The sequence below is a fragment of the Chrysochloris asiatica genome, unplaced genomic scaffold (assembly GCF_000296735.1).
Source record: "Chrysochloris asiatica unplaced genomic scaffold, ChrAsi1.0 scaffold00184, whole genome shotgun sequence".
Lineage (NCBI taxonomy): Eukaryota > Metazoa > Chordata > Mammalia > Afrosoricida > Chrysochloridae > Chrysochloris > Chrysochloris asiatica.
Window position 1 is genome coordinate 4,168,807 of NW_006408702.1, and position 25,562 is coordinate 4,194,368.

Consider the following 25,562-nt stretch of genomic DNA (forward strand, 5'->3'; position numbering starts at 1 on the left):
AAGCTGTGGGGCAATAATGCGCTATTCAAGGGAATCGATTTCCAGAGGAAGGGGCATTTCTTCTGGGTCTTGAAAGGTGGTGGGGAGGTTGTCAGATGAGAAGCAGGTGGTAGTCTAGGAAGAGGCATCCAAGTGTAGTCTGGAGCATGGTGCGTTCAGAGTACGGAAAAGTCTTGCGGCTCAAGGTGGCTAGAGGGCAGGAAGATAGACACTGTGTTGCCAAGTCAGTTCCAACTCATAGTGACCCTGTCTAGGGGTTCCAAGGAGAGACTGGTGGGTTTGAATCACTGACCTTGTGGTAGCAAGTGCCATCACCTCATCTCAGAATCGTAGTGACCTTCTGAATAACCGAACGTGGCCCAGCCCTGCATCGTCCTCACAATAGTAGGTACGTTCGAGCCTGTTGTTAATCCATCTAACTGAAGAATCACCCTGGGAATTTCCATAATGGAATCCAGTGAGTTGGTTTCCCAGGTTGTGGAAGAATGAAGCAGCAGAAAGTTTGCTGAGGTTGCCCCGGGGATACCTCGCTTCAGGACTGGGAGAAGAAAAGGGATGAAGTGGGGAAGAGAATTCTTTACCCAGCGGCCTGTCTTTTTGTGCCTGCTGAGGTGGTGGGTGTGTGCCATTAAGTAGATTCAGACTCACAGCGACCCTGACTGGGGTTTCCAAGCCTGTAAATCTTGATGGGAGCAGAAAGCCTCATATTTGTCCCTCACAGCAGCTGGTACATTCTAACTGCAGACCTTGTGGTCAGCGCTCCAGTTTGTAATTCGCTACGCTACCGGTGCCCTCTAGCGCCTCCTATTGGTAGAGTCTAGCAGGAAGCCGGCTGGCAAGGGAGGCTGGGAAATGTGGTTTGGAGACTTTTAGCCCCAAAGTCACAGAGCAGTTTGCAGAGATGATGGATGGCCTAATCTGAAATCTTGCCCTGATTTCACAGACGCTGACGGTAGAGAAAGGTGGGAAGATGCCAAGCAGAGCTGGCAGGAATATTACTGGGAAGGCTAAGGAATGGTAAAAGACTAGGGTTGCCGCATGTTGAGTCTAAGATGCTTCTCTAAAGGTGACTGACGCGCACTGGTAGGATAGTCAGAGACTCAGAGGAGTTGTGAAGGATGCTGCTTACCCTTACAAAACCCCGGGTGCATGGCAACATCTTACTCGTTAAAGCTTGCTAATAGGATCGCCTCAGATGTGTTCAGGAAAGGACTTGTTACTGTTATTCCTAATGGAAGTGTATGAAGGGCTTCAGAAAGTTCTTGGAGGTTAAAAGATAATGGAATATTTCCACAGATTTCTTAAGCTTCTCATACCTCTCATAGGAGCGTGATTTTGACTTTTGTATTTCATTAGCTTTACTTGAGTATGTTACTGATCTTTCTAATTTGATAGCAATTCATTGTAAAAACCTGTTAGACCTCCATGACCTTGTCCTAATTCCAGCCACGTAGCTTCGTGCCATAAAAACAAAGGACAGACACACACTAGACCTGTTTGTAGGCATTGCTTCGCTCCTTTTCAAACACTTAGACAAAGATGCAAGTCAGGCAAGCTGGAGCTGCCGAGAATTAATGTGCTGTGTGTGCTATGCAGATGGATGCCACAGAGGCGCTGTTTCTTGTATAATTGTGCTCCAGGCTACACATGACCACAGCTGGCGCCATCCGATGGTGGTGGTGGTGTTTGTGTACCATGGAGTCGGTTCCAGCTCACAGTGACCCTGTATAGGGTTTCCAAGGCTGTAAACCTTTACAGAAGATTGCTCCTGTGGAGCAACTGGCAGATTCAAACCATTGCAGCCGCCCAACTCATAATCCACTGTGGTACCATAGCTCTTTCCACCCAATGGTGGCACTGGAATTTCCCAACATATATGCAGTTTATGACGTCACCTGTACTAGCCTAAACATATTGTACTGCCCCAGACTCTATCCACTTCCGCCCAGCCTTCCCAGTGTTGCTGGACAGCACTTCCTACCACACAGCTTAAAGAGGGCTGCTCTGCAGCGCACGCACCCTCACTAGCTCCACGTTCTTTCCTGAGTTAAGGCTCAACTGCTCCATGCTTATCTATTGCTTTCGTTAACATACCTTTCTCTGATCGTCTGTTCTTCTTGCTCCTAGTAGCTCTCTTGTTGAAACCCTACTAATCTTCCGACACCTATTCTATTAACCTTTGTAGACCTCAGGTTCCTGCATGGTGCTAAGACGAATGTCACAGAGAGGCCGTTTTTAGTCTCATTGTGTTACTTGTTTACACGTGGCCACTGCGGTGATGGTGGTTGGGGCTGGGTGCCAAGGAGTCAGTTCCCATTCATGGTGACTGTCCCGGTAGAGATGACTTTGCTCCTTCCCTACTTCCTATCCACACAGTGGGGAGTCCCTGAGGGCAGAGTGCAGAAAGCACAGGATCTTTCATACCTGCAAACTTTCCAAAGATTGGCATGTCTCTGGCGTCTCCACTGCATGGTAACTTCTGGGGAACAGAGACCTGGCATAGAGACAGAACAGTTACCAGTCAGATGTTCCCATGAGCAGAAATGGTAAACTAGACAGCAGTAGCGTTTGTTTTAGGTGATTGATGCTTCTCAGTTTACTCAAGCAGCATGCTACCTTTTAAGGTCACCTCCATAGAGTAATATTGTACAGGATGTATGGACTCCTTGAAGCTGTAAATATTAAATAGATATTGTGTATCTAACCCTTAACAGTAGCCATTGTGTCAGTTCCGACTCATGGCAACCCGACACGATGAAGCAGAACTGTCCCATGGGGTGGAAGCAGACTGTAATGTTTCTCCCATGGAGTGTCTAGTGGACCGCTAGAATTGCAGACCTTTCAGTTAGCAGCTGAGCATTAAGCCTGATGCCATAATTGAATGTTACGGTGTTCATATGAAATATTTGAGCAATGTTGAGTTATGGGCTTATCGGATTTTTTCAGCACATGCCTTCGCGGTGTCTTCAGCACCCTCATAGACATTACACTGCTCCAAGGAAGACTGTAAGATGTGGAATTCCCCAAATTTATTGGACTGTAGAAATTTGGGTGGCCAGTTTGGAACATCTTCTGGGTCTGGGGTTGAGCGCACTTAGGGAGTGCTGTTTTAAATAGTGCCCCTTTTGAGGCATGCTCTCCGGTTAGATGATAGGAATATAACTGAAGACTTCCCAGGATGTGTTTTTCTTCAGAAAACCAGCATTTGGTGTAAAGTGTGGGAGCCAAGATCATGACGCCTCGGAGACAACCCTTCTTCATGGAGCTAACTTTTGTTTTTTAAGTTTTTATTGTGAACTGAGTGGTAGTTTACATGGGAGAACATGGGTTTCACACTCATGGCTTCATTGCAATGATTACCGTTCCTTCCATGCATCATCATTCTCCAACAGGATTTGCTTCTATTCCTCTGGGTTTATTTGTTTTGTTTTTCTTGGGTGGTTGTGGAACTTTTAAAAGTGTCTTTGATGTCCTGGCATATAATCCAAGCTTATTGTGATAATGAACTTTTATAGCTGCCAGCCATGTAAGCAAGCTGTCCTAGGTCTCCCTGATTGTATCTATGTCTCTGTCTCTCAGTTCCTCCCACAGACATCCCATTCTGCCAACCCCACATGCATGACTCCGCATGGCATTGTTCTCCACCAGACGCTGGACTTTGATGACTTCATCCCCCCCATCCCGCCCCCACCTTACTACCCTCCGGAATACACCTGCACGCCCACGACGGAAGCCCAGAGGTTTGTCTTCCCTGTTATCTCCAGGACTGGGACCCAAGCCCCAGGGAGACATAGCAAAAGCAGGCTTTGGGTGGTTGGCAGTAGATACTGCCACATTTCTCTTTTTGTGGAGAAATCCAGCAAGTTGTAAAAAGTTTTGAAGAAAGAGTAGAGATTGAAGGTGAAACGAAAAATTGTCTAGAAATAGAGCCTCTTTATTAAAACGTATGTGGTGTGCTGAGAAGGAAAATCTAGCCGGATCAGATTAGTTCTATTTTGTTCTAGTGAAACACAAAACTGCTATCAGATGATAGCCATTAATATAGCATGTAAAATTTAATGACAGGTTTATAATGTAATGGGCAGGGCCATAGAGTTTGTTGAAAATGTTGGTGTCTTTATAGGAAACACACACACACAATCAAGAGTTTAAACTTCCCAGAGAATTAGGCTTTTATTTCACACGTGTGCCAAGTGTTTGAGGAGGGAAGACCTACCTGCAGCTGGGCCCCTGTTCTGTCCAGATGACACCACGTGCTTCTGCCTTTTCAGGGGCCTGCACCTGGACTTTGCTCCCTCCCCCTTCAGCACCTTGTATGATGTCTCCATCAACAGCCCTGTCCTACTCTACCCTGCTGAACTTCCTCCACCCTACGAGGTCGTGGTGAACCAGAGTATGGTCAGTCAGGTAAGGTGGGGTCCCATTTGAGACTGAGTCCTACGCAGTGCTTTGGGGATCTTTCAGACCTGCCCTGAAGCAGTGAAACACTCATGTGTGGCTTGTGTGTGGTTCTGGGACCACCCTACCCTGTACAGAACCTGCCGCCTGTTAGCACCGTGCATCTCAGCTCTCTGCAGTGTCAGCGCCATGTGGGATGCTGTCCCCCAGCCCCACACTGTAGCAGAACCACCAGTTACAGGATGTAGTCTGGTTGTGCTGCAGAGATGCCAACACCAGCCAGGGGAAGCATATCTGGACGGATACCTTATAGGCTACCAGCTGGGGTGGCACTGTGGGTTAATGCGCTGGACTGCAAAGTCGGTTAAACCCCAAGGTCGGCAGTTGAAGCTCACCAGTCGCTCCTTGGAAACCCTATATAGAGTCACTATGGGTTGAACTCGACTCGACGGCACTTCATAATAACAACCGCCAACCTCCAGCTCAGCTGAGTTGTGGCCAGCATCACAAGTCAGGTGTATCTGAATTTAGTAGTGGGGGTACATGCAGGGGAAATGGTGTGGGTTCTTCCCCATGGGCAGAGAGCCCTGGGATGGATTTTGGTACCTGGATGTCCTACTTCATTACCTAGGGACCTCTGGATTCAGGAAGGAACTTCACAGCCACCATCTAATGGGGAGGTAAGAAAGCAATTCCAGTGCCTGAGTCTGGCCTGGGCCAGGAGGTACCTTAGCACCCAGGTGCAAATTCTCAGAACTCCTTGACAGGTGCTTGATATATTTTGATGAGCTTCAGTTTCCTCATCTATAAAATAAAGAGCAGAGGAAAACCAAACTCCTGGGTTGAAATGGGATGAGCACTCCGATATACCAGCATCGTATATGGCCGTAGTGTAAGTAATGAACCCAGCAGCTGCCCTTCTTAGATATTGTTATTGTCCTAGTCATCATCATCAATAATGAATGACCCCAGCCAGGCCATGAGATGTGAATATCTTGGGCCCATGATTGGGAGCGTTGTGGTCCTGGCGTGGCTGGGCAGTCCAGGAGTCCAGAGGCTGTGGGGAGGCAGTAGGGATGGTGATGTTCAGGGAGTTCAGGGAATGCACCAAGAGGGTGGGCTCCAAACATTGAGCAATGGCCAATGGATAGAACTCATTGGGAAGACAGATGGTTCAAAATTGAATGCCCTGTAGTTTTGACGGAAAACCAGTTGGAGTGTTTGAGAAAACTGATGCAGCACTGGAGGCGCTCACTCATCTATGCCAAGCAATTTGGAAGACAGGTACTTGGCCAACCAATCAGAAAAGATCCATGTTTATGTCCATTTCAAAGAGATGTGACTCACTGGACTGTGGAAATCATCAAACAATATCATTAACATCACCTGCAGGTATAATTATTTTGAAGATACAGTTAAAAAGGTTGCAGCGGTTGCCAGATTCAGAAGAGAACTTGGAACAAGGAATTTCATTGCTGATGTCAGATGGATCTTGGTTGTAAGCAGAGAATAGCAGAAAGAATGTTTACTTGTGTTCTATTGACTGTGTGCATCATAACAACGTTGTGAAAAATGGGTATTCCAGAACGTTTGATTGTGCTCATGAGGAACCTGTACAAAGACCAATTAGTAGCCATTTGAACACAACAAGAGGACACTAAATGGTTTAAAATCAGTAAAGGTGTGCATCAGGGTTGTATCCTTTCCCCATACTTATTCAATCTGTATGCTGAGCCAATAATCTGAGAAACAGGAAAAGCATGACATCAGGATCAGAGGAAGATTCATCAACAACCCTCGATATCCAGATGACACTACCTTATTGCTAAAAGGAAAGATAAATTGAATTACTTACTGATCAAAGACGACATCCTTCAGTATGGATTGCACCTCAGTGTGAAAAAAGTGAAATCCCTCATAACTGGACCAAGCAATAATATCATGAAATTTAGAGTAAAGGTTGAAATTGCCAAAAACTTCAGTTCGCTTGGATCTATTACCAATGCTCATGGAAGCAACTGTCAGGAAAGCAAACGGTATATTGCATTAGGCAAATCTGCTGCAAAATACATCTCTAAGGGACTAGAGAGCAAAGATGTCACCTTGAGGACTAAGATGTGCCTGACTCAAGCAGAGATGTTTTCAAATCACCTCACATGCATGTGGATGTTGAACCAAGAATAAGGAAGACTGTAGAATAATCTGTGTTTGAGTTATGGTGTTGGAGAAGAATACTGCCAAAAGAACAAACAACTCTGTCTTGGAAAAAGTATACTCAGAATGTTCCTTAGAAGTTCCTTGGTAATACTCCGTCTCATATTTTGGACCTGTTGTGTAAAGTGAAGGGTCGGTGAAAAAGAGGAAGACCCCTAACAAGATGGATTCACACAGCGGCAGTAACAATGGACAAACACAGAACAACTGTGAGGAGAGTTGGAACTGGGCAGTGTTTTGTTCTGCTGTGTATAGAGTTAACCTAACAACAACAACAACAGTTTACAGATCATACTTAGAACCTTACCCCCTGAGTTTTTCAATAGCTAGGGAAGCTGTGTGAACAGGTTGGACAGGTGTCCCGCCCCTGATTGGAAGGCTTGTCTGACTCTTTCCAGGGTCTTTGGGGGGTAGCCCGCATGTTGGGGTTGGTCCTTGGCCTACCACTGCCTAAAGAGGTACAAGCTGTTAGAAACCATTTGTAGATGGAGAGACAGTTATGCCCATGAGGTGCCTACCAGGATCTGGGAACAAAGGTATGCTCTACTGTACAGGCTGGGGGTTAGGGAACAAATACTCACATTCTCAGGAAGCACCAACCAGACTCACCTCCTGCTGAGCCAGGTGGCTGTTGGCTTCTGCACACTTCAGGAGAAATATCTGCCATGGAAATGTTCCTCCTTCCAGGGTACCAGATGGCACTTAGTGACGCCCTCAAGGCCTTTGCCTCTCAGTCCACTCCAGCTGCTCTTCTGACTTCTCTCCTCCCCCTTGGCCAAACATTTGAAAGACCCAGGCGTTCCCAACGTATCCGCCTGGAGCAGCGGCAACAGCAACTTTGAAGGAGACACACACACCAGCGCCACCACAAACGCCCAGAAACCCTGGGAGAGGTCTAGCAATCTACATTTAGTCAGCCCTCCACCCCAGGGGATGCTGATGTGCATTAGAGACAAAATTCACTTGTCCACACACACTCTCGGGTATCCCTTGTCTATCCACCACTAGCGTCTGTCTCAGAGCTACCACGAGATCCTCGGTGATGAGCTAGGTGGACCCATGGGGGTCTCTGGGCCTCACACCCTAAATGCTGACTTCTGCCATCTAGGCTTTCTGGGAGACCCCTGGTACTTGGCCTGCTTTGAAGCTTGTCTGTTGAGAATTGAGTTCTTCTTGCACCCTCAGCACTGGACTTAAAGCCACAAGGCCAACAGATCAAACCCACCAGCTGCTATGAGTTGAAAACAACTTGCGGACACTTAACAACACCAACAGCATCACCATGTAAAGTCTGCATCCTGAAGACCTCTACCCGCCCCCCACTGCTCCCCTTCCTTGCATGGACACCCCACTCCCTCGCTGGTTCCTCAGGTTCTGTGGGTATCCCAGTCAATCTCCAAGGTCCTGGACTGTCCAGGGATGTTCACTCCTGTGTTCTGAAGACCACAGAATCCAAGAAGCCCCCCTAAGCAGACTGCCTCCATCCCATGGCCCATCCGTGCTGACATACAATCAGCTGCCTCGAAGGTTCCCGGAGCCTCTAGTCCTGGCCTGCCAGACCCCTGGCACGAGACATAGCCACCGTCTGCCCAACGTACTCTCCTCTTCTCTCTTCTCCTCCATGACCCCCATCAGTTCCCAGTGAAACGATCATGTCCTTGTGTCACCATTCCATACAACCACTCCTTCAGGATGTGGAAAGAGAAGAGGGCGAAGATAGCAGTGTAGTAGGGTGTGAGGTCTTGAGTATGTTGCAAAGTCGATGGAAGAAGGGTCAGAGGGTGAGAGACTGGCACCTCCAGCCTGCGGCCGTCATTGGAGGGCAGTCCTTGGAGAGGCCAGGGAGGAACACCACACAGAGGGAGGGGCCGCGCTGTAACCAGCAGGTAGATAGCCCCGAGGAATTCGGAGAGGTCCAGGATGCAGTTCTCCATCACCACCTTAAGGAGAGGAGGGTGCTTCTGTTGGGACCTCTCCCCCAATGTTGAGTTCCTGGAGAGACGATCCTGTTTGGAAATTGGGTCTCTGTGTTACATTAACGAGGCCATACATTATAGGAGGAGTCCTCACCCTCATCACTTCAGATTTATACAAAGAGCAGAGCAGTCACAGAGGTGGTAAGTACCTGTGGGAAGGCAGAGCCAAGGAATACCAAAGTGATGGGAGGACCAGAGTAACACTTGGATCTAGATGAATGGTCTCCAGAACTGGCAAACAACAAATACCTGTTAAAAACATATATATGTTGTTGTTATGTGCCATGGAGTCAGTTCTGACTCATGGCGACCCTGGACAGGGTGTCCGAGGCTGTAAATTCTTATGGGAGCAGAAAGCCTCATCTTTCTCCTGTGGAACAGCTGGTAGTTTCGAACTGCTGACCTTGTGGTTCGCAGCCCGATTCGTAACCACTACGCTACCAGAGCTCCATATACGTATGTATGTTTGTTTTTTCCCAGCAGTGTTGTTGGTGGTGATAGTGTACCATGGAGTCAGTTCCAACTCATACTGACCTTGTGTAGGGTTTCCTGTGTAGGGTTTTCAATCTGTAGAGGAGAGGGAGCCTCATATTTCTCTCACAGAGCAGCTAGTAGATTTAAACTTCCGACCTTACAGTTAGTAGCCCACCACGTAACACACTCTGCTACCAGAGCTCCTTTCAGCAGCAGTGGGCGCTTAAATGGGACCATCTGTTGTCTGCCTCGCCCTTTTGGGAACTTGCCTCTTCCGTTTCCGTTTCCTTCTGTAGAAGGATCTGAAATCTCTCAAGAGCCTTGGCTGCTGGGAAGAGGGAGAAGGAGAAAGAACGGTGCACAGGGCACCTGCCCTTTCTGCTCAAAGGCCCCGTGTGTGTGTGTGTGTGTGTGTGTGTGTGTGTGTGTGTGTGTGTGTTGAAAAGAAATGTTTGCATTCGAATTGACAGTTGGTACACTGTGCCACCCTGTGATCCTTCAAAGTTACTTAATTACCGTCTTTTATCCTTGCTCGCCTCTACTTTCCAGAAGAATTGATTGGAGGATAATACTGGCGCTAAAACCAACGTGAAACCATTTCTCAAAAACAGTTGGGAAATCACTACACTGTGATTTCCTTCACATAACAGTGAGAGGCACTCGAAGGTTAGCTACTTAAAGTCTCACATTAGTGTGTGCTTTCTCAAAATGTCCCGCTTGCAAGGGCCTTGCAGCCTCATCCACTTTGGAGAATTGGCAGCGAAGAGACCTCCTCAGCATTGTCTTTTTCTGGGAGAGAGGTCTCCCATGTCTACACCCTGACCGGGTGTTCCGGGGAACTTTTCAATCCCACAGACACCTCTGTACATCTGTAAGTCAGTGAAATCCATTTCCCTCCACCTAGGGAAGGCTGCTCTGCTCTCTGCCCCCTCCCAGGTGGTCCCAACCCAACCTGAAGAGACTGACAGCAAGGAGCCAAAGGACTCCTTTCTGGGAGAGAAAGAGGGACAAGAGGCAGACAAATAACCCATCAGCACCCATTTGGGGAGAGAAAGACCACACACCGACAGCCCAGTGAGCAGTACAGGGGCTGTGCAGGCTTTGTGTGTAGGGTTGTTGTTGTTGTTAAGTGCCGTCGAGTCAGTTCCGATCCATAGCGACCCTGTATAGGGTTTCCAAGGAGCAGCTGGTGAGCTTGAACTGCCGACCTTGCAGTTCAAATGGCCTTGCAGTCTGGCGCATTAACCCACAGCGCCACACCAGGACTCCATATACTGAGGAGATGCTGAAATTGCCTGAGAGAAAGCGTGCCTTGTTGGAAGGTGTTCATTTGGACTCATTCACCTGTGTGACTCGGTCATCCCAGATGTTCATTCTGGTTTAACAGGCATTGCTGTTGTCCTCTGCAGCGTTTGATCACCTCAGCAGGATGGTGAGGAGTGGGTTTCTCTCTCTAGCAAGACAGTTACTAAGCACTGGAAGTATGATATTCCTGTTGGGATGGCAGCCTGTGTCCCAGGAACCATTGGGCTGTACAGTATTCAGAGAGACAGGAAATCATAAATGGATTAGAAAACTGTCCCCCATGCAACTAACGGTCTAAGGTGGTCTCCCCAGTACCAACGGCTGTTGAGTTGACTGTGCTCATGAAAACCCATGTGTATCCGAGACGAATTATGCTTCATCAGGCTTTCAATGGCTGGCGTTTCCTTAGATCAGTAGGTGTTTCTTCTGAGGAACCCTGGGTGGACCTGAATCAGCCATCTTTCGGTTAGTAGCCAAGTACATTAACCATTCGTACCATCAAAGGGCATCGGTAGTAAGACATGTGCACTTGAACTGCTCTGGAGTTTCAGATTTGGGGAGGATTGGGGGAGGCGGATACACAAAGTAGAGGACTCTATAGGCAGACGTGGAGAGTCTGGAACCTTGATGTCAAAACTGAGAGTACATGAAAGGGATTCATAGAATATTTTGGTTGCGATTTTATGGCCCTGGGTTCATTAGAAGAGATGGGCATTTGGGATGGACAGGCCACAACAGTTCTCTAGGAAACTTAATGGGAACAAGGAGAACCAGAGACAAGAGGGAACCAGTACCAGAGGAAGCCAGGGAACGTGACAGATGGAAAGTTATTGCTTATAGTTTTAAACTTAGCTTAGTGAAGAATTTCCAAAGATGGCTTCGAGACACTCACCTGTAATCTCAATTCACGTTTTCTGTGATTTCTGGGAATGACTCCCAAAGAGCACCTCTCCATAAACCTGCTCCCGGATGACTGATTTCTAGCTTGTCTGAGAGACAGGGAATCCTTCCCATGAAGTGTGCTTCAGTCACAGAACTGTCTAAAAGCAAGTAGAATGAATGTAGAGAAAATCGGCATCTTTGCCTGAATGCTGATTGCTTTTTCAGTTCTGATGACTGGTAAAAATAGCACAGCTGCGAATCAGTCTGTGTGGACTTTTGGATATTCTCAGTTATTCCCGGGCCCCATTCTCTCCCCTACTACTTCGGAAAGAGCTGTGTGTGAGCTAACCTTATAGTTCAACTCAGACTCTAAGCCAAACATATATTTCTTCTCTACCCTTCCCTGTACCTTTATGTTGGATTGAAAACGCTGTGTGAACCTAAGCATTTCCCCCAGGTTCCGTGTAGTAAAGTGACTTTTCACACCAGGGAAGGCCAAATTCAAAGGAAACCCTGCCTGCCTTGCTTGCTTCCTGGAGCTGTCTACTCGGAAACCAGACTCAACTGTCTACTGGGAGCCAGGGGGAAGCTGGAGCGATACTTCTGCAAAATATGAGATAAATCTAATTTCCTTCTGTCCATGTCCCAAGGTGTATGGCTCTCATTTTATTTTTTTGTTGTTAAGTGCCATTGAGTCAGTTCCAACTCGCAGTTGGTGGGTTTAAACTGTTGGCCTTGAGGTTTATAGTCCTGTGCTGGTCCTACAACTTTAGAAGAAAGATTTTTCTTTTTTCAGGCAGTAGTTTTTGCCACCCATCCCTGCCAAAAAAGTCAAGTTGAGGGTTAGATATAGGAATAGCTATGGAAGAAAATGGATGCTTAGGATGTTCTCTCTCTCTCTCTCTCTCTCTCTCTCTCTCTCTCTCTCTTTTTCTCTCTCTCTCTGTATGTGTGTGTGTGATTTAGCAGAAAAGTCTTGGCAGTGATTTCCAATGTTGGTTATTGGCATACACTCCATATACTCATAGTGAGTCCAGAGGAGAGAAGGCAGGGACAAGAAAGGTGCTAATTCTTCCTTAATCAGTTCCCTCACCTAAGGAAAATGTCAGAAAAGAGTACCCATGTACCATAACTTTCATGATTATGCTCTGTGGCACTGTAGGATCAACAATGGACTGCAAACCACAAGGTTGGCAGTTCAAACCCACCAACTGCTCTTTGGAAACCCTATACAGGGTCACTATGAGTCAGAACCACTTTGACGGCACTTAACAACAATGACAACAAAGTATATATGTTGGGTCCAAAGACACGTCCAGTGGATCTCCTGCCCACTGGCAGTGCTCTGAGCCTAGAGTGGGTCTCCCAGAGTCCCTCTTTGTCAGCTTGGACTCAGCCTTTGTGTTGGTAGAGAACCCGAGCCCTGCTCACCTGCAGCTGTGAGCAAGCGGTGCTAAGGAGGACACTGAAGAGCCATCTCTCTGACGTGGGGACGCCAAGGGAGACGCCATGTAATTATTTAGACTGGAATCAGTTTAAGCCGCAGAACTGCTAGCACCTTCTTAGCGCCCCCCGGCCCCCCCGAGAGCGCACTACTTGTAAACGTGTCCCGAAAATAATCCAGAAATAACACAAAGATGCAGAAATTGTTTCTTGTTTGAAAAATAACAGGGGGGCTCACAGAAGCATCCACGCAATGTAGATGCACGATTTACGTGCTTGGTACTGATGCGGGGCCGCTACATACACCCTGGAGCAGAGATAGAATCCAAGTATTAGCTGAGGGCAAAGGTAGAGCAGAAAACTAGTAGGGCGCCTACCTGCCTCTGCTACTCTCTGTTTCTGGCAGTCAACAAAAAGTACCTGCTCCACCAAGGAAGTCTGACCCCCAACTCTGGGTGGGCCCTGTATCTGCATTGAGGTCAGAGTTGGGAGGGCGGCCTGAGGTGGCTGTGGCCTCAGGATCCCATCTGTGAGACGGCCTGTAAGCTCAGTGGGAATTTGGGATTCATTCAGTCAGTGACTGTTTATTAGATGCCCAGTCAGCATCCAAATTTTGCCCGCGCAGAACATTATGGGACTTGTAACGTTTTCCCTGTGACCTTACTCTTCTGTGAGGGAGGCCAGGGAGGAGAGAGAGTGCTTGGAAGTGAAGACAGGACTGTCTTGCCTGGGCATGGTGACCCAAGAGAATCTTGTGGAGACTTTTTGGGTTCCAAAGCACCCATCAGTGGAAGGTTTGTGGGCTGAAGGGAGTACCACAGCTCTGGTGGGCTTTCAGGGAAGGGGGGAAACTGATTTTAAAAGGTCACAGTAATAGGATGTGGCCCATCAAGGATGTCTCCACTTCCACAAAACCCACTGCCATCTACTTGATTTGGTTCATAGGGACCCTATAGGATGGACTAGAACTGCCCCCCAGGGTGTCCAGCGCTTTAAGCCTTTACGGAAGCAGACGGCCCCATCGTTCTCCCACAGAGCTGCTGGTGGGTTTAAACCACCAACCTTTCAGTTAGCAGCCAAGTGCTTTTAACCGCAGCAGCACATTGAATCCTCCACCTTCCACGAATCAGCGGGAGAAGAGTGGGGATTCCAGGTCAGCTTTGGCAGCAGCAGTGTGTCTGGGGGTGGCTGAGCCCCACTGGACACCTCCTGATGCTTTATGTTTTTTGCTGTAGGTCACACGCCTAGATCAGCAGCAGGTGACTGAGTCCAGCTCTGGGGAGCCAACTGCTGGCTTCAGCACACAAGGTAACCGCCCCTCTTGCAATCTCGGAAGCGCTTATCTGAAGCAATCTGTTTCTATTTTGCGAAGTGTGTCCCTTTATCTCTTCTTCTCCCCTGATTCTCTTCTCCATTTCTTATCTGTTTAGGGGATGGAATTTGCGATAGCCTTTCCAGTGAAGTACCATATAAACCCTCCACATTGTTTCCTTAGCCCGCCTCCAATAATATCTGGGAGACTCCTCGCATTCTCACTTCAAGGGTATAAATTTGACAAAAACTCTCCTCAATTTGCAGTTTCCATCCAAGACCCTTTCTAAAGCTAAACTTGTAGCAGGCCAATATTCACGCAGTGTCTCTCACAGAAGAAGGGGCTGGTTGAGGAGGGACCCATGGCTGGGTCTCTCTGCGTGCTTCCTGCTACCTGCTGAGGGCAAAGGCTAGCGGATGTTAAAAGACAGATGTGCAATGGCAGACCCCCCACCCCCCAGCCCAGTCACTGGTACACTAACGGTGGATCTACATTACCAGCACAGTGGCAGGGGCTGCACCCAGGTCTTCCAAGAAGTCAGAAAGGGCTAGGTGTTCCCAGAGAGACTTCTTCTTGAAGTCCCCACGTAGGCCTATGTGGGGGCGTTTATTCTAAGACCAAAGTCAGATAACTTAGAAAATGACTAAAGGTCCTAGAAAGGGACACAATTACAGCATCAGCCCCCAAATCAAAGTTAACATCTAGGGGAGGTAGAAGAGGAACATTGTTCCTGTAACCTTTGAGTCTTGATTAGTGTGGGGATTTGGAATTGATCTTCTCCCTTTGGAACTCCAAAGAGTCATAAGAAGTTGTGTCCCAGAAGGGATAGCCTATGCCCTTCCCGGGATATACTCCAGGACTCAGTGCGTCCCAGCTGTTCTGTTACAGAGTGGCCCTTACTGGCCACTGCATTCTAAGGTTTGATCTGAGAGGGCCTTTGGCAGAACCCAAGCGTATTCTAGTCCAATGACTCCTGTTACTGCGTTGATATTAAGTGCCATTGAGTCAGTTCCAACTTAGAGCAGCTGGTGGGTTTGAACTGCCAACCTTGTGGTTCTCAGTCCAATGCTGATCCTGCAGAGCCACACCAGAAGTCTACAATGTCCTTTTTCTGGAGAATAGTGTGGTTGGGAAGGCAGAGCCATCTAGAGGCAATGGGAGAACACTTTTTGTTTGTCCAATCCATACAGTTAGAGAGAAATGGAGGAATCGGAGCGCTCCTATTAGAAATTCTGTAGAGCTCGACCCTCCTCACTGTCTAGAACCTGGGACCCAGGCAGTTAACTATAGATTGACCTAAGGCTTGGGACCCAGCCCTTACAGGTCAGAAGTGCACAGAATAGTTTAACTTCAGTTAAGACAGCTTCTACTGGCTCATTTGTGTAATGGTGTGAAGTTTAGGTCAAGTTACGTTCTTTCTTTCTTTTTCTTTTTTGGCCTGAGGATGTCTGATTGACTGTTTCAGTTCCATTGGTTGAAAAGGGTGTCCTTCCTCCATTGGATTGCTGTTGTATCTTTGCCAGAAATCAGCTGGGTACATTTTCTGAGTTTTCTCTTCTGCTCTGTTGATGTTTTATCTCTCCCTGTGCCAATGGCAGATCCCAGGCCCAGCCACTGGTACACTAAGGGTGGCTCTGTGGTACAAAGTCCTGTGGCAGCAGGTACACCTAAGTCTTCCGAGGAGCCAGGAAGTACTGAGTGTTTCCAGAGAGCCTTCTTGATGAATTAGTCTTGATTACATGAATAGAGACTGTTTTAGCTATTCTAGAAGCCGGACTTTTCCATATAAACCATTGCGTCAGTTTGGTCTACAAATAGCCTTACTGGGATTTTGATAGGAGTTGGATTAAACAACAGTTGCATTCAACAGTCATCATGTTGGGCAGGATTGACATTTTGACTATATTGAGTGTTCTGACCTGTGAAAATACTATGGCTTTCCATTTATCTGGGTCTTCTTTCATCCACGGTTTGTAATTTTCAGCAAATAGATCCTACACCTGTTTTGTTAAGTGGTGGCGAAGTATTTCATTTCCTTTGGAATGATCGTCAATGGTGTATTGTTGTTGTGTGTTTGTTTTGAACTTTTTGTGAGTTGATTGGTGAAGGTTCACAGAGCAGATCATCAGTTTTATGGTGTTTTGTGTTTTTAATTTCCATTTCTGTGTGTTTATTGTTAGTATGCAAAGTTAGTGGAAAAATGAAATGAAAAATTTCCATTAACTTTTGGAGCCACTTCATATGTGACTAATGATGTGACAAAAGCAGATTTATTTTTGTGTATTGATCAGCAAACTTGTATCATCTGCAACCTTGTTGAACTTGCTTATTGGTTCTAGAAATGCTCTTGCCGACTCCGGTTGGGTCTTTCTATTAAACTTTTCATCTGTTAATACAGCAAAGTAGTAACAAAAAATAAACATAAAGAAATTAAATTTAATTTTACAGAAAGTAAAATAGTAACGACCCGGTTTCCGACAAAGCTGGAATGGAGCTGCTAGTCCTGAGTGGTTGCTTATAAATTGGCCCATCTCTTTAGGAAAGCATTTTGGATTGTTGTTAAGTGCTGTTCAGTTGGTTCTGACTCATAGGGACCCTGTATAGGGTTTCCAAGAAGCGGCTGGTGAGTTTGAACCACCGACCTTGCAGTTCAACTGGACCTTGAGATCGAGTGCTTACCCTATGGCGCCACACCTGGACTCCAAGCATTGTGGATAGAGCTGTAAAATTTACGCCTCCGATGTGGTGACCTCACTTCTGGAACTATGCAAGGGGAGTTAATGCGACAAAAGAAAACACTACATATGAAGATTGTTGTTGTTGTTGTTGTTAAGTGCCATCGAGTTGGTTCCAATCCATAGCAGCCATGTATAGGGTTTCCAAGGAGCAGCTGGTGACCTTGAACCGCTGACCTTGTGGTTCAAACCAACTTTTCAGTCCAGCACATTAGCCTACAGCGCCACACCAGGACTCCACATATGAAGACAGTACTAATAAATTACATTACTGAAATTTCAGCATAATCTATTACATATGCTAACTATGTTGTTGGTAGTGCCCTTGAGTTGACCCTGTATAGCGTTTTCAAGGCTGTATATCTTTGTAGAGTCAGACAGTCTCATCTTTCTCCTGAAGAGTGGCCTGTGGGCTGGAATCACTGACCTTGTGGATCACAGTCCAGTGCTTATCTTACGCAGCCACTGTATTCCCTCTAACTAGTTTACTGTACATTAATAAGGAAAAATGCTTGTTATCTGCTAGGTGAAATACCAAAAGTCCAGTATTATGACTTCTGTCAAAACTAGGGTGAGAATATACAAAACAAGTGAATTACTCGTATGGGGCAATTTCGCCTGTGATGTTATACAAGTGCCATCTGTTTTCATTTACATATATGTGTATGTGTAAGTGGAATCCTGGTGTGGCACTGTGGACTAATGTGCCAGACTGCAAAGCCGTTTGAAATGCAAGGTCAGAGGTTCAAGCTCACCAGTTGCTCCTCAGAAACCCTATATAGGGTCACTATGGGTCAGAACCGACTCGACGGCACTTAACAACAACAATATGTGTATGAGTGTGATGGCTTGATGGACTTAGAGCAACATCAGTGGTTTGAGGCCACAAGCCACTCCTCAGGAAAAGGATGGGCTCTCTGCTCCTGCAAAGATTTATGACCTCAGAAGCCCCATACTTGGTGGCTGTGAATTAAACTCGACTCACTGGTACTTAACAACCCAACATGTGTACGTGAGTGTGTGTGTGTGTACACTTGTCTATCCCCACACACCTACATTCAGAGCTGAACACACTTTAGTCTCCCTCTGATTCCATTTCCCTACCGCTGGAATTTAGAAAGAATTTGGGATGAAGAGGAATCAGTCAAAATAAATATTTTTTAATATATTTCTAGGCTTCGTTTATTTGGATTTGCTCTATTTTTAAACTTTTTAAATTGTGCATTGGATGGAGGTTTATATAGCAGATCAGTTTTCTGTTCAATAATTCATACACATTTTGTTTCATCTCATTGATTGCAATTCCAACACACCCACCCCACCCCACCCCACCCCACCCCGGCTTATTCCACTTCCTGCTCGTGTTTCCTGTTTCTATTCCTCCTCTCCTAAGTCTTCGGAAATGTGGCATTAGATAAATGCTGCACTTTTGATCTCAAATGATTTATCAGTCTAAGGTGTGTGCTCTTCCCCTTATAACTTCATGTGTTGTTTGGCTATAAACTGAGTAACATGAGTTCAAGACCCAAATGGTCTTTTTTTAATGAGTTTGAGTTTTTTTCTGTATTTGTTTCCCACTCTATCCAGAACCTTCTAATATGATCCTTTCTTATGTTTGTGTAACCAGGAACATGATTCTTTATTATTTGCTGCTGATTAGCCCATATTCAGAGACAGGACTTAGCACAGAAAGCACAGCATTTATGGAGCGTTGATATCATGAGAACAGGGGAGTGGAAATCTCCCAGGCATCTTGGCCATAGGGTAGGTGATGGAGGAATTTCAGAAATGTCTTTGTTGCTTTATTGATCTCCAGTCACACTGACCATGTTGGACGTGTTGTCTCTAAGAGTTTTTTTTCCCCAATAGTGGTTATCAGTGGTCTTCAATAGTGGTTATCAGTGGTCTTCACCAAAAATGTGTTGCTGTTTTTCTCCCTTCCTGGGATATTCTTTGGAGTGGGGATTGGCTACCAATTAAAAGAAGAATTTATTAGTGTCAAAAAAAAAGAGTTTCGGTATGAGGTAGTAATTGACTAAGACAAGCAATTGGGGGAAGAAGCTACATTTTAATGGACTATCCAAATTCCAGTTTACTTTGGAGAAGCTGAAACTTCCCCTATGCCTTTAGTTTCTCATGCCCCATTTCAGTTCCCCCGTTTTGCTGTTCATTTATCAATTTTGGGAAGTGGGACATTGCTCTGTCTGGCTGCTTCTGCTGAATGGGGACGCGGAGGGATGAGAAATGAATGTAATATGACATAGTCGGGGGAAAGCCTGAGTTCTGGAAACTGGAGACTTCGTGTTGGACTAGCTATTGGGCACCTCCTGTTCCTGCAACAGAGGGGGCATGCTCTAGCAGGGTGCCAACTGTAGGACTAGTTGCTATCTGAGCCACTATTTTCACTAAAAACAGGACAACTGTCTTGAGCTCTCAAAGCCAGGACTAGAAGATGAATTGAGCCAGATCAGTTGTGTGTGGCAGTTTCTATTGGATAAATTATTAGTCCTGATGGCAGTTCAGAGGAGCCATTACTTAAATCCTCATTCTTTTAAAATGAGGTGTGTGTGTGTGTGTGTGTATAGTTTTGGTGTGATGCTGTAGGATAAAGCACAGGATCGCAAGAGGTCACTTTGAACCAAAAAGTCGTTCCTTGGAAACACTATACCTGGTCGCTGTGAGCTGGAACTGACTTGGCAGCGCTTAATAAAACAACATGTATGTGTGTGTGTATATAGATATTCTTGCTTGATTGCTTGCTTGCTTCCTTTCTCTCTGTTTCTTTTTGGGTTAAGAACAGTGGTGTCTTGTTTATTTCATTTGTATTTCACTGAGTGTTACTGCACTTCTGATCTGTTATTTGGAGTCCTGGTGTGCCCTTGCAGGTTAATGCGCTGGACCGCATTGCCGAGTTGAACTGCAAAGTCAGCAGTTCTAGCTCAGAAACCACTCATCAAAAACCCTATATGGGGTCAATAGGAGTCAGAACTGAGTCAAAGGCACTATCTGTTATTTATGGACGCATGGTGTGGTGCTGTGGGATCCGCAGTGCAGGACTGCAGACTACAAAGTCAGCAGTCCAAACCCACGAGTTCTCCATGGAAACCATATACAGTGTCTCCATGAGTCAGAACTGACTGGACAGCACTTAACAACAACAATGCATGCACACACACACACATATAATGGAGTCCTGGTGTGGCACTATGGGGTAATGCACTGGACTGTAATGTCGGTTTGAACCACAAGGTCGGCAGTTCAAACTCATCACCTGCTAAACACCACACCCAAAAACTCCTATGTAGTTTCTTAGTTCCCTCTGGGGGTCAGCTCCCATTTACTGGGTTTCAATCTTTTATTTTGTCAGCCTCTTTTCCTGGCTTGTTTTAAAACTGTTTACTGGGTTTGGGCAGTGACCAAGGCCTGAGGTGGAGAAGGAAGTGTGGAAATCAGGGATCTGTGGGTCCCTCCTTGTCAATACTTGTAGGGATCTCCCTTAAATGGAGTTGCCCTGCCTGGTAGGAGCTCACCTCCTGGCTGAATCCCATATCTTTCCGGGTCCAAGAGTGGGAGACTATGTCTTCTGGAGCAGTGGAGTATCGCTCTGCAGTTCCAGGAGGATCCAATCTTGGCGGCAGTGTAGGGACGGGGGCAGGGGTGGGTTCTGAGTCAGTCACAGGGAATCTAGAGGCAGGGTAAAGACCCCCCACCTCTCCACAGAGGAATCTGGCAGCACTCTCCCAGCGTCCTCTGGCTTTGTTCGATGGAGTAAAATATATTTCTTTTGAGGGGCTTTATTTTGATACAGGAATTCTGGTGTGGCGCTATAGGATAAAGCACTGTATTGCAAAGTTAGTTTGAGCCACAAGGTCGTTAGTTCAAATTCACCAGTCACTCCTTGGAAACCCTATACAGGCTTGCTGTGAGTCGGAACTGACTTTATGGCACGTAACAACAACAATTTTAATAGAGTAACATAAACACTTAGTGAGATATTATTATTTCACTTCCGCTATCTTTTGTAAAATAAATATGTTTATAAAATAGTCTGGTACACAACAAAAGCATTTCTGGGCCAAGTTCTTCTCAATCTGAAGGAGTATCTTTGTCAGACAATATTATGAAAAGATAATTTTTTTTGACATTTTGGAAATATCAGTTTTACTTTCAGAATTGTTTTTTTATATAAAACATATTTTGTAGTATTACTTTCAAATAAGCTACTTGAAAATATTTTGCTTTTAAAATTGCTCTAAGCACAAAAGCTTTTGTCAAAATAAACTTACTTACTCAATTTTTAAAAAATATTCAGACTTTTTAACCCACACCACTCACTTGGATTCAGAAGGACGAATGATTGTAAGCCCAGTACAAGAAGCAGGGTTTTTTTTGTTTTGTTTTTTTGGTTTTTGCCTTAGGATAAAAATTGTGATTTTTAGATTGTTTTATGAAAAAGATTAGCTACAGTATTCAACTTGATATATAAACAGAAGCTTAGATGCAGTAAACTCTCAGAACAGAGTGAAATCAAAAAGATAACACCTTGTTTAAACCTTAGCTTATAAAACACCATATTAGATAAACATATAGGAACCCAGTTTATTTTTGTATACATTATATCTTTCATATTATCAAGCCAATTGACATTGTGACCATACAACTTCAGGGTGAAACTTTATTTTCTTTTTCCCATTCGATTATAACTGAAAAAACTCTCAGTTAGAATGCATTTAGGATGCTTGTCTGATTGTCCGTCCATTTTTAGCCTGCATTCACACCCACAAATCAGAACAAAAAAACTGAATAAAACCAGACCATTTGTGGGCTTCAACAATTTAAAAATACATTCCTAGACATGTCTAATCTACTTGAACATTTATCTTTTAGAATTAAATGAAATACAGCATACTACTTAATATTTAAGCTTATAAAACATATAACGTCATCCTAGGGGAGACAAAGTTATTTTTTGTTTAATATTTGAGACAGAATAGTTCTAAATATAAACAACTAACTGTAGCTTTTGGAAAATTCTAGACATATACTACTTGACAGTTTTGAAATAATATTTGATATATTGCATTCTATATCATGTGCCTGCTGTCTAATATATTCGGCCAAAGCATAAATCGAGACAGTAATATAAATTTGTTACTCAGACAAGTATCAAATGACTCATTAAATAAAATCTTTTAGAACCCTTTTTCATAAACAGAAAAATATTTTGTAATGTTTCTATGAAGTTCTAAGTGGTTAGGAAGAGTTTATTAGCTCAGGAATTTGTTCTGTTAAAAAGCCTCTTGTCCTCTTGATTCTTTTACGCAGTAACCAAGGAAACATTTTGTTAGCAGGGTACTTGTTCTATATGCTATTTGATTTTAGCTTTTAGTGAGTTAACCTATTAAACCTTTCATTGCAAATACACAAGAAAATGGATCATATCAAAAAATTTAACCAAGTTACTATTATCCCTTGCCCTTGTTACAGATTTTTCATAACACATTCACCTTTAGATCCAAATATGCCTACATATTTTTCTGTTCTTTGTTGTATTAGGTTAGCCTTTTATGTAACTTTTCTCTGAGCATATGAAACTTACTGTTAAAAACTCAAGTTTAGCTTTAATATTCTGGCATAACCAAACATTCTATTTTAAGACAAACCTTTTTTTCCCCTGTCTTAAAAATAGCCGTCTCTTGTTATCTTTCTGTGCAGTTTTCTTAAAAATTATCTTGTCTTTATCTTTCTGTCACAGGCTCAAAATGGAAGGTTTTCTAGTTCACTAGCATGTTGCCGAAGGAAATTTTCTGGGAATGCTTTCAAGTTTACCCTGGTGTCTCTTGTTAACTCTTTAAGTGCACCCACTCCTGATAGATGGTAGTGGTGGTGGTTATGGGCTGTGGAGTCAGTTCTTACTCATAACAACCCTGCACAGGGTTGCTGAGGCTGGAAATCTTATACGGGAGCAGAAAGCCTCATCTTTCTCCCGTGGAACAGCTGATAGTTTCAAACTGCTGACCTTGTTTGAGGTTAGCAGCCCGACTCATAACCACTACGCTGCAAGAGCTCCTTCCTGATGGGTTGTTGTTAAGTGCCGTCGAGTCGATTTCGACCCACAGCGACCCTGTATAGGGTTTCTAAGGAGCAGCTGGGGAGGTAGGGCCCACAATCTCAATCAATGTCTGATTTGACTACCTTTCTTTCTTTTTTTTACCCCACTTTCTTTCCTGGGCATGCTCAGTCCATAAAAAGAAAGAAAACCCGTTCACACCTAAGGCTGGTGGCTGCACAGGGAGATCTCAGGTTACAATAACTGTCCTCTTACATTTCTTCCTGCACACCAGCTCGTGGGCCCTCTGTGGCTAGCCCTTCCTGCAAGGTCTGAATAAGTAAAAACTCCAGTTTTTAGACAACAAGGGACCAACAACAGCATAGGACCAATGAATGCCTGAACACCTGAAGTATTAAAATTCCACCTGCTATAATACCTTTTCCTTGCCTCATCCCATGTTCCATTCAGAGCCCAGAGACCCTGGGACCTCTCCCTGTAGTCCTCTCTTCTGGTCTTTTCACAGAGCCAGAGGCCACTCCCCACAGTCCTTTACCTAGGGATCTGGGGTCACTCACCACAGTCTTTAACCCTTTTAAAGAAACAGAGACCATACACTAACTTCTAGAGGAATGGAAACCCCAAACCAGGCCTGCCTTCGTGATAGCATACATAGTCCTTAGCCTAGGTGACCCTACACATTGAGGCAGTGAGTGTAGAAGTGCCTTGTCTTGAGATCAAGGGCTTTCAGAATGGCCCCTCTGGCCGCAGCCCTCGCCATCCTGTGCTGAGCCCATCAAGGGGAGAGTTGGGAACTACCCTGGGCAGTGAGCTGGCTACCTGTTTTGCTCAATTATGGTCTGAGAGCTTAAGAGGACCAGAAGCACTCTGCTATGGCTTAGCCCTCTGTATGGGCCTGTGAGGGGGAAACTCCCTTGCGACCACTTGGACCTTTAGGTGGACTGACCCTCTGTTGACCACCCACGTCTCATGTACTCAGCTGTTCCGTCTGGGGTGCCAGATTGTAAGTGGGAAACTGGTTCTTTATCACCTGTTGCTGATGGAGCCAATACTCAGAGACAGGACTCAAAAGCAAAGAGCAAAGTGTTTGCTGAAAATCAATACGTAGGAGAACAGGAGAGCAGACATCTCCCAGATCTGTGCCCCCTAGGGAAAAGGAGAGGGAGTACATTTAGGGATCTTGGGCATGCTCTAGGTGACTGAGGAATTTCAGAAACTCTCTGGGACTTTGCTTATCTCAAGTCACACTGGCCATACTGGACAAGCTGTCTCTGACAGACACCGTTTTCTGCCAACAGAGGTTACCAATGGCTTTCACAAGAAATACGTAGCTGTTCCTCTCCCTTCCTGTGGTAGTTCTTGAAGTGATGTTGTTGTTGTTGAGTACTGTCAAGTTGGTTCCAGCTCATAGTGACCCTGAATAGGGGTTCCAGAGAGTGGCTGGTGAGTTTGAACTGCCAACCTCATAGTTGGTAGTCCAGTGCTTATCCTACAGCACCACACCGGGACCTTGGAGTGGGGGTTGGCTTTCAATTAAAAAGAGAAATGATTATTGACAAGCAAAAGAGATTAATTATGGGGTAATAATTGACTATGACAGTTAAAATGTAGCTTTATCCCTCTGTAGTGACTGTCAGGATCTCGATTTTACTTTGGCTAAGAGAACTTCCAGAGGTTCCAGCCGGATTCAGAAGAGGCCGTGGAACGAGGGATATCATTGCTGATGTCCGATGGATCTTGGCTGTAGGCAGAGAATATCAGGAAGATGTTTACCTGTGCTTTATTGACTACGCAAAGGCTTTCGATTGTGTGAATCGTGACAAGCTATGGACAACATTGTGAAGTGTAAGTATTCCGGAACACTTCATTGTGCTCATGAAGAATCTGTACCTGGACCAAGAAGCAGTTGTTCGAACAGAACATGGGAACACTGAATGGTTTAAAATTAAGAAAGGTGTACGACACGGTTGTATTCTTTCACCATATTTATTCCACCTGTATGCTGAGCAAATAGTCCAAGAAGCTGGGTTCTATGAAGAAAAACGTGGCATCAGGATTGGAGGAAGACTCATTAACAACTTGTGATATGCAGATGATACAACCTTGCTTGCTGAAAAGGAAGAGGACTTAAAACATTTACTGATGAAGTTCAAAGAGCACAGCCTTCAGTATGGATTACATCTCAATGTCAAGAAAACAAAAATCCTCACCACTGGACCAATAAACAACATTCTTATCAATGGAGAAAAGCTTGAAGTTGTCAAGGACTTCATTCTTCTTGGATCAACTATCAACACTCACGGAAGCAGCAGTCAAGAGATCAAACAACGTATTGCATTAAGCAAATCTGCTGCACAAGACCTTTTTAAAGTGTTGAAGAGCAAAGATGTCAGCTTGAGGCCTAAGGTGCGCCTGACCCAAGCCATGGTATTTTCAATAACCTCATATGCATGTGAAAGCTGGACAGTGAATAAGGAAGATCGTAGAAGAATTGATGCTTTTGAGTGATGGTGTTGGAGGAGAATATTGAAAGTGCCACGGGCTGCCAAAAGAATCAATAGACCGTTTTGGAAGAAGTGCAGCCAGAGTGCTCCTTGGAGGCCAAGATGGCCAAACTTTGTCTCTCATACTTAAGACATATTGTCAGGAAGGACCAGCCGCTAGAGAAGAATATCATGTTTGGTAAGGTAGAGGTTCAGAGAAAAAGAGGAAGACCTCCAACGAGATGGATTGACCAAATGGCAGCATCGATG

At 45.2% G+C, this 25,562-nt stretch overlaps 1 protein-coding gene across 1 annotated transcript in view; it reads left to right on the forward strand.

The window, feature by feature from the left end:
* FAM189A1 (family with sequence similarity 189, member A1) overlaps positions 1-25,562 on the forward strand; it is a 150,570-nt gene that overhangs the window by 119,763 nt on the left and 5,245 nt on the right. The window contains exons 5-8 of the mRNA XM_006872159.1: positions 3,580-3,740; positions 4,272-4,412; positions 10,777-10,786; positions 13,946-14,000. Of these exons, the coding sequence (XP_006872221.1) occupies positions 3,580-3,740; positions 4,272-4,412; positions 10,777-10,786; positions 13,946-14,000 (367 nt within the window). The remainder of the gene's footprint in view (positions 1-3,579; positions 3,741-4,271; positions 4,413-10,776; positions 10,787-13,945; positions 14,001-25,562) is intronic.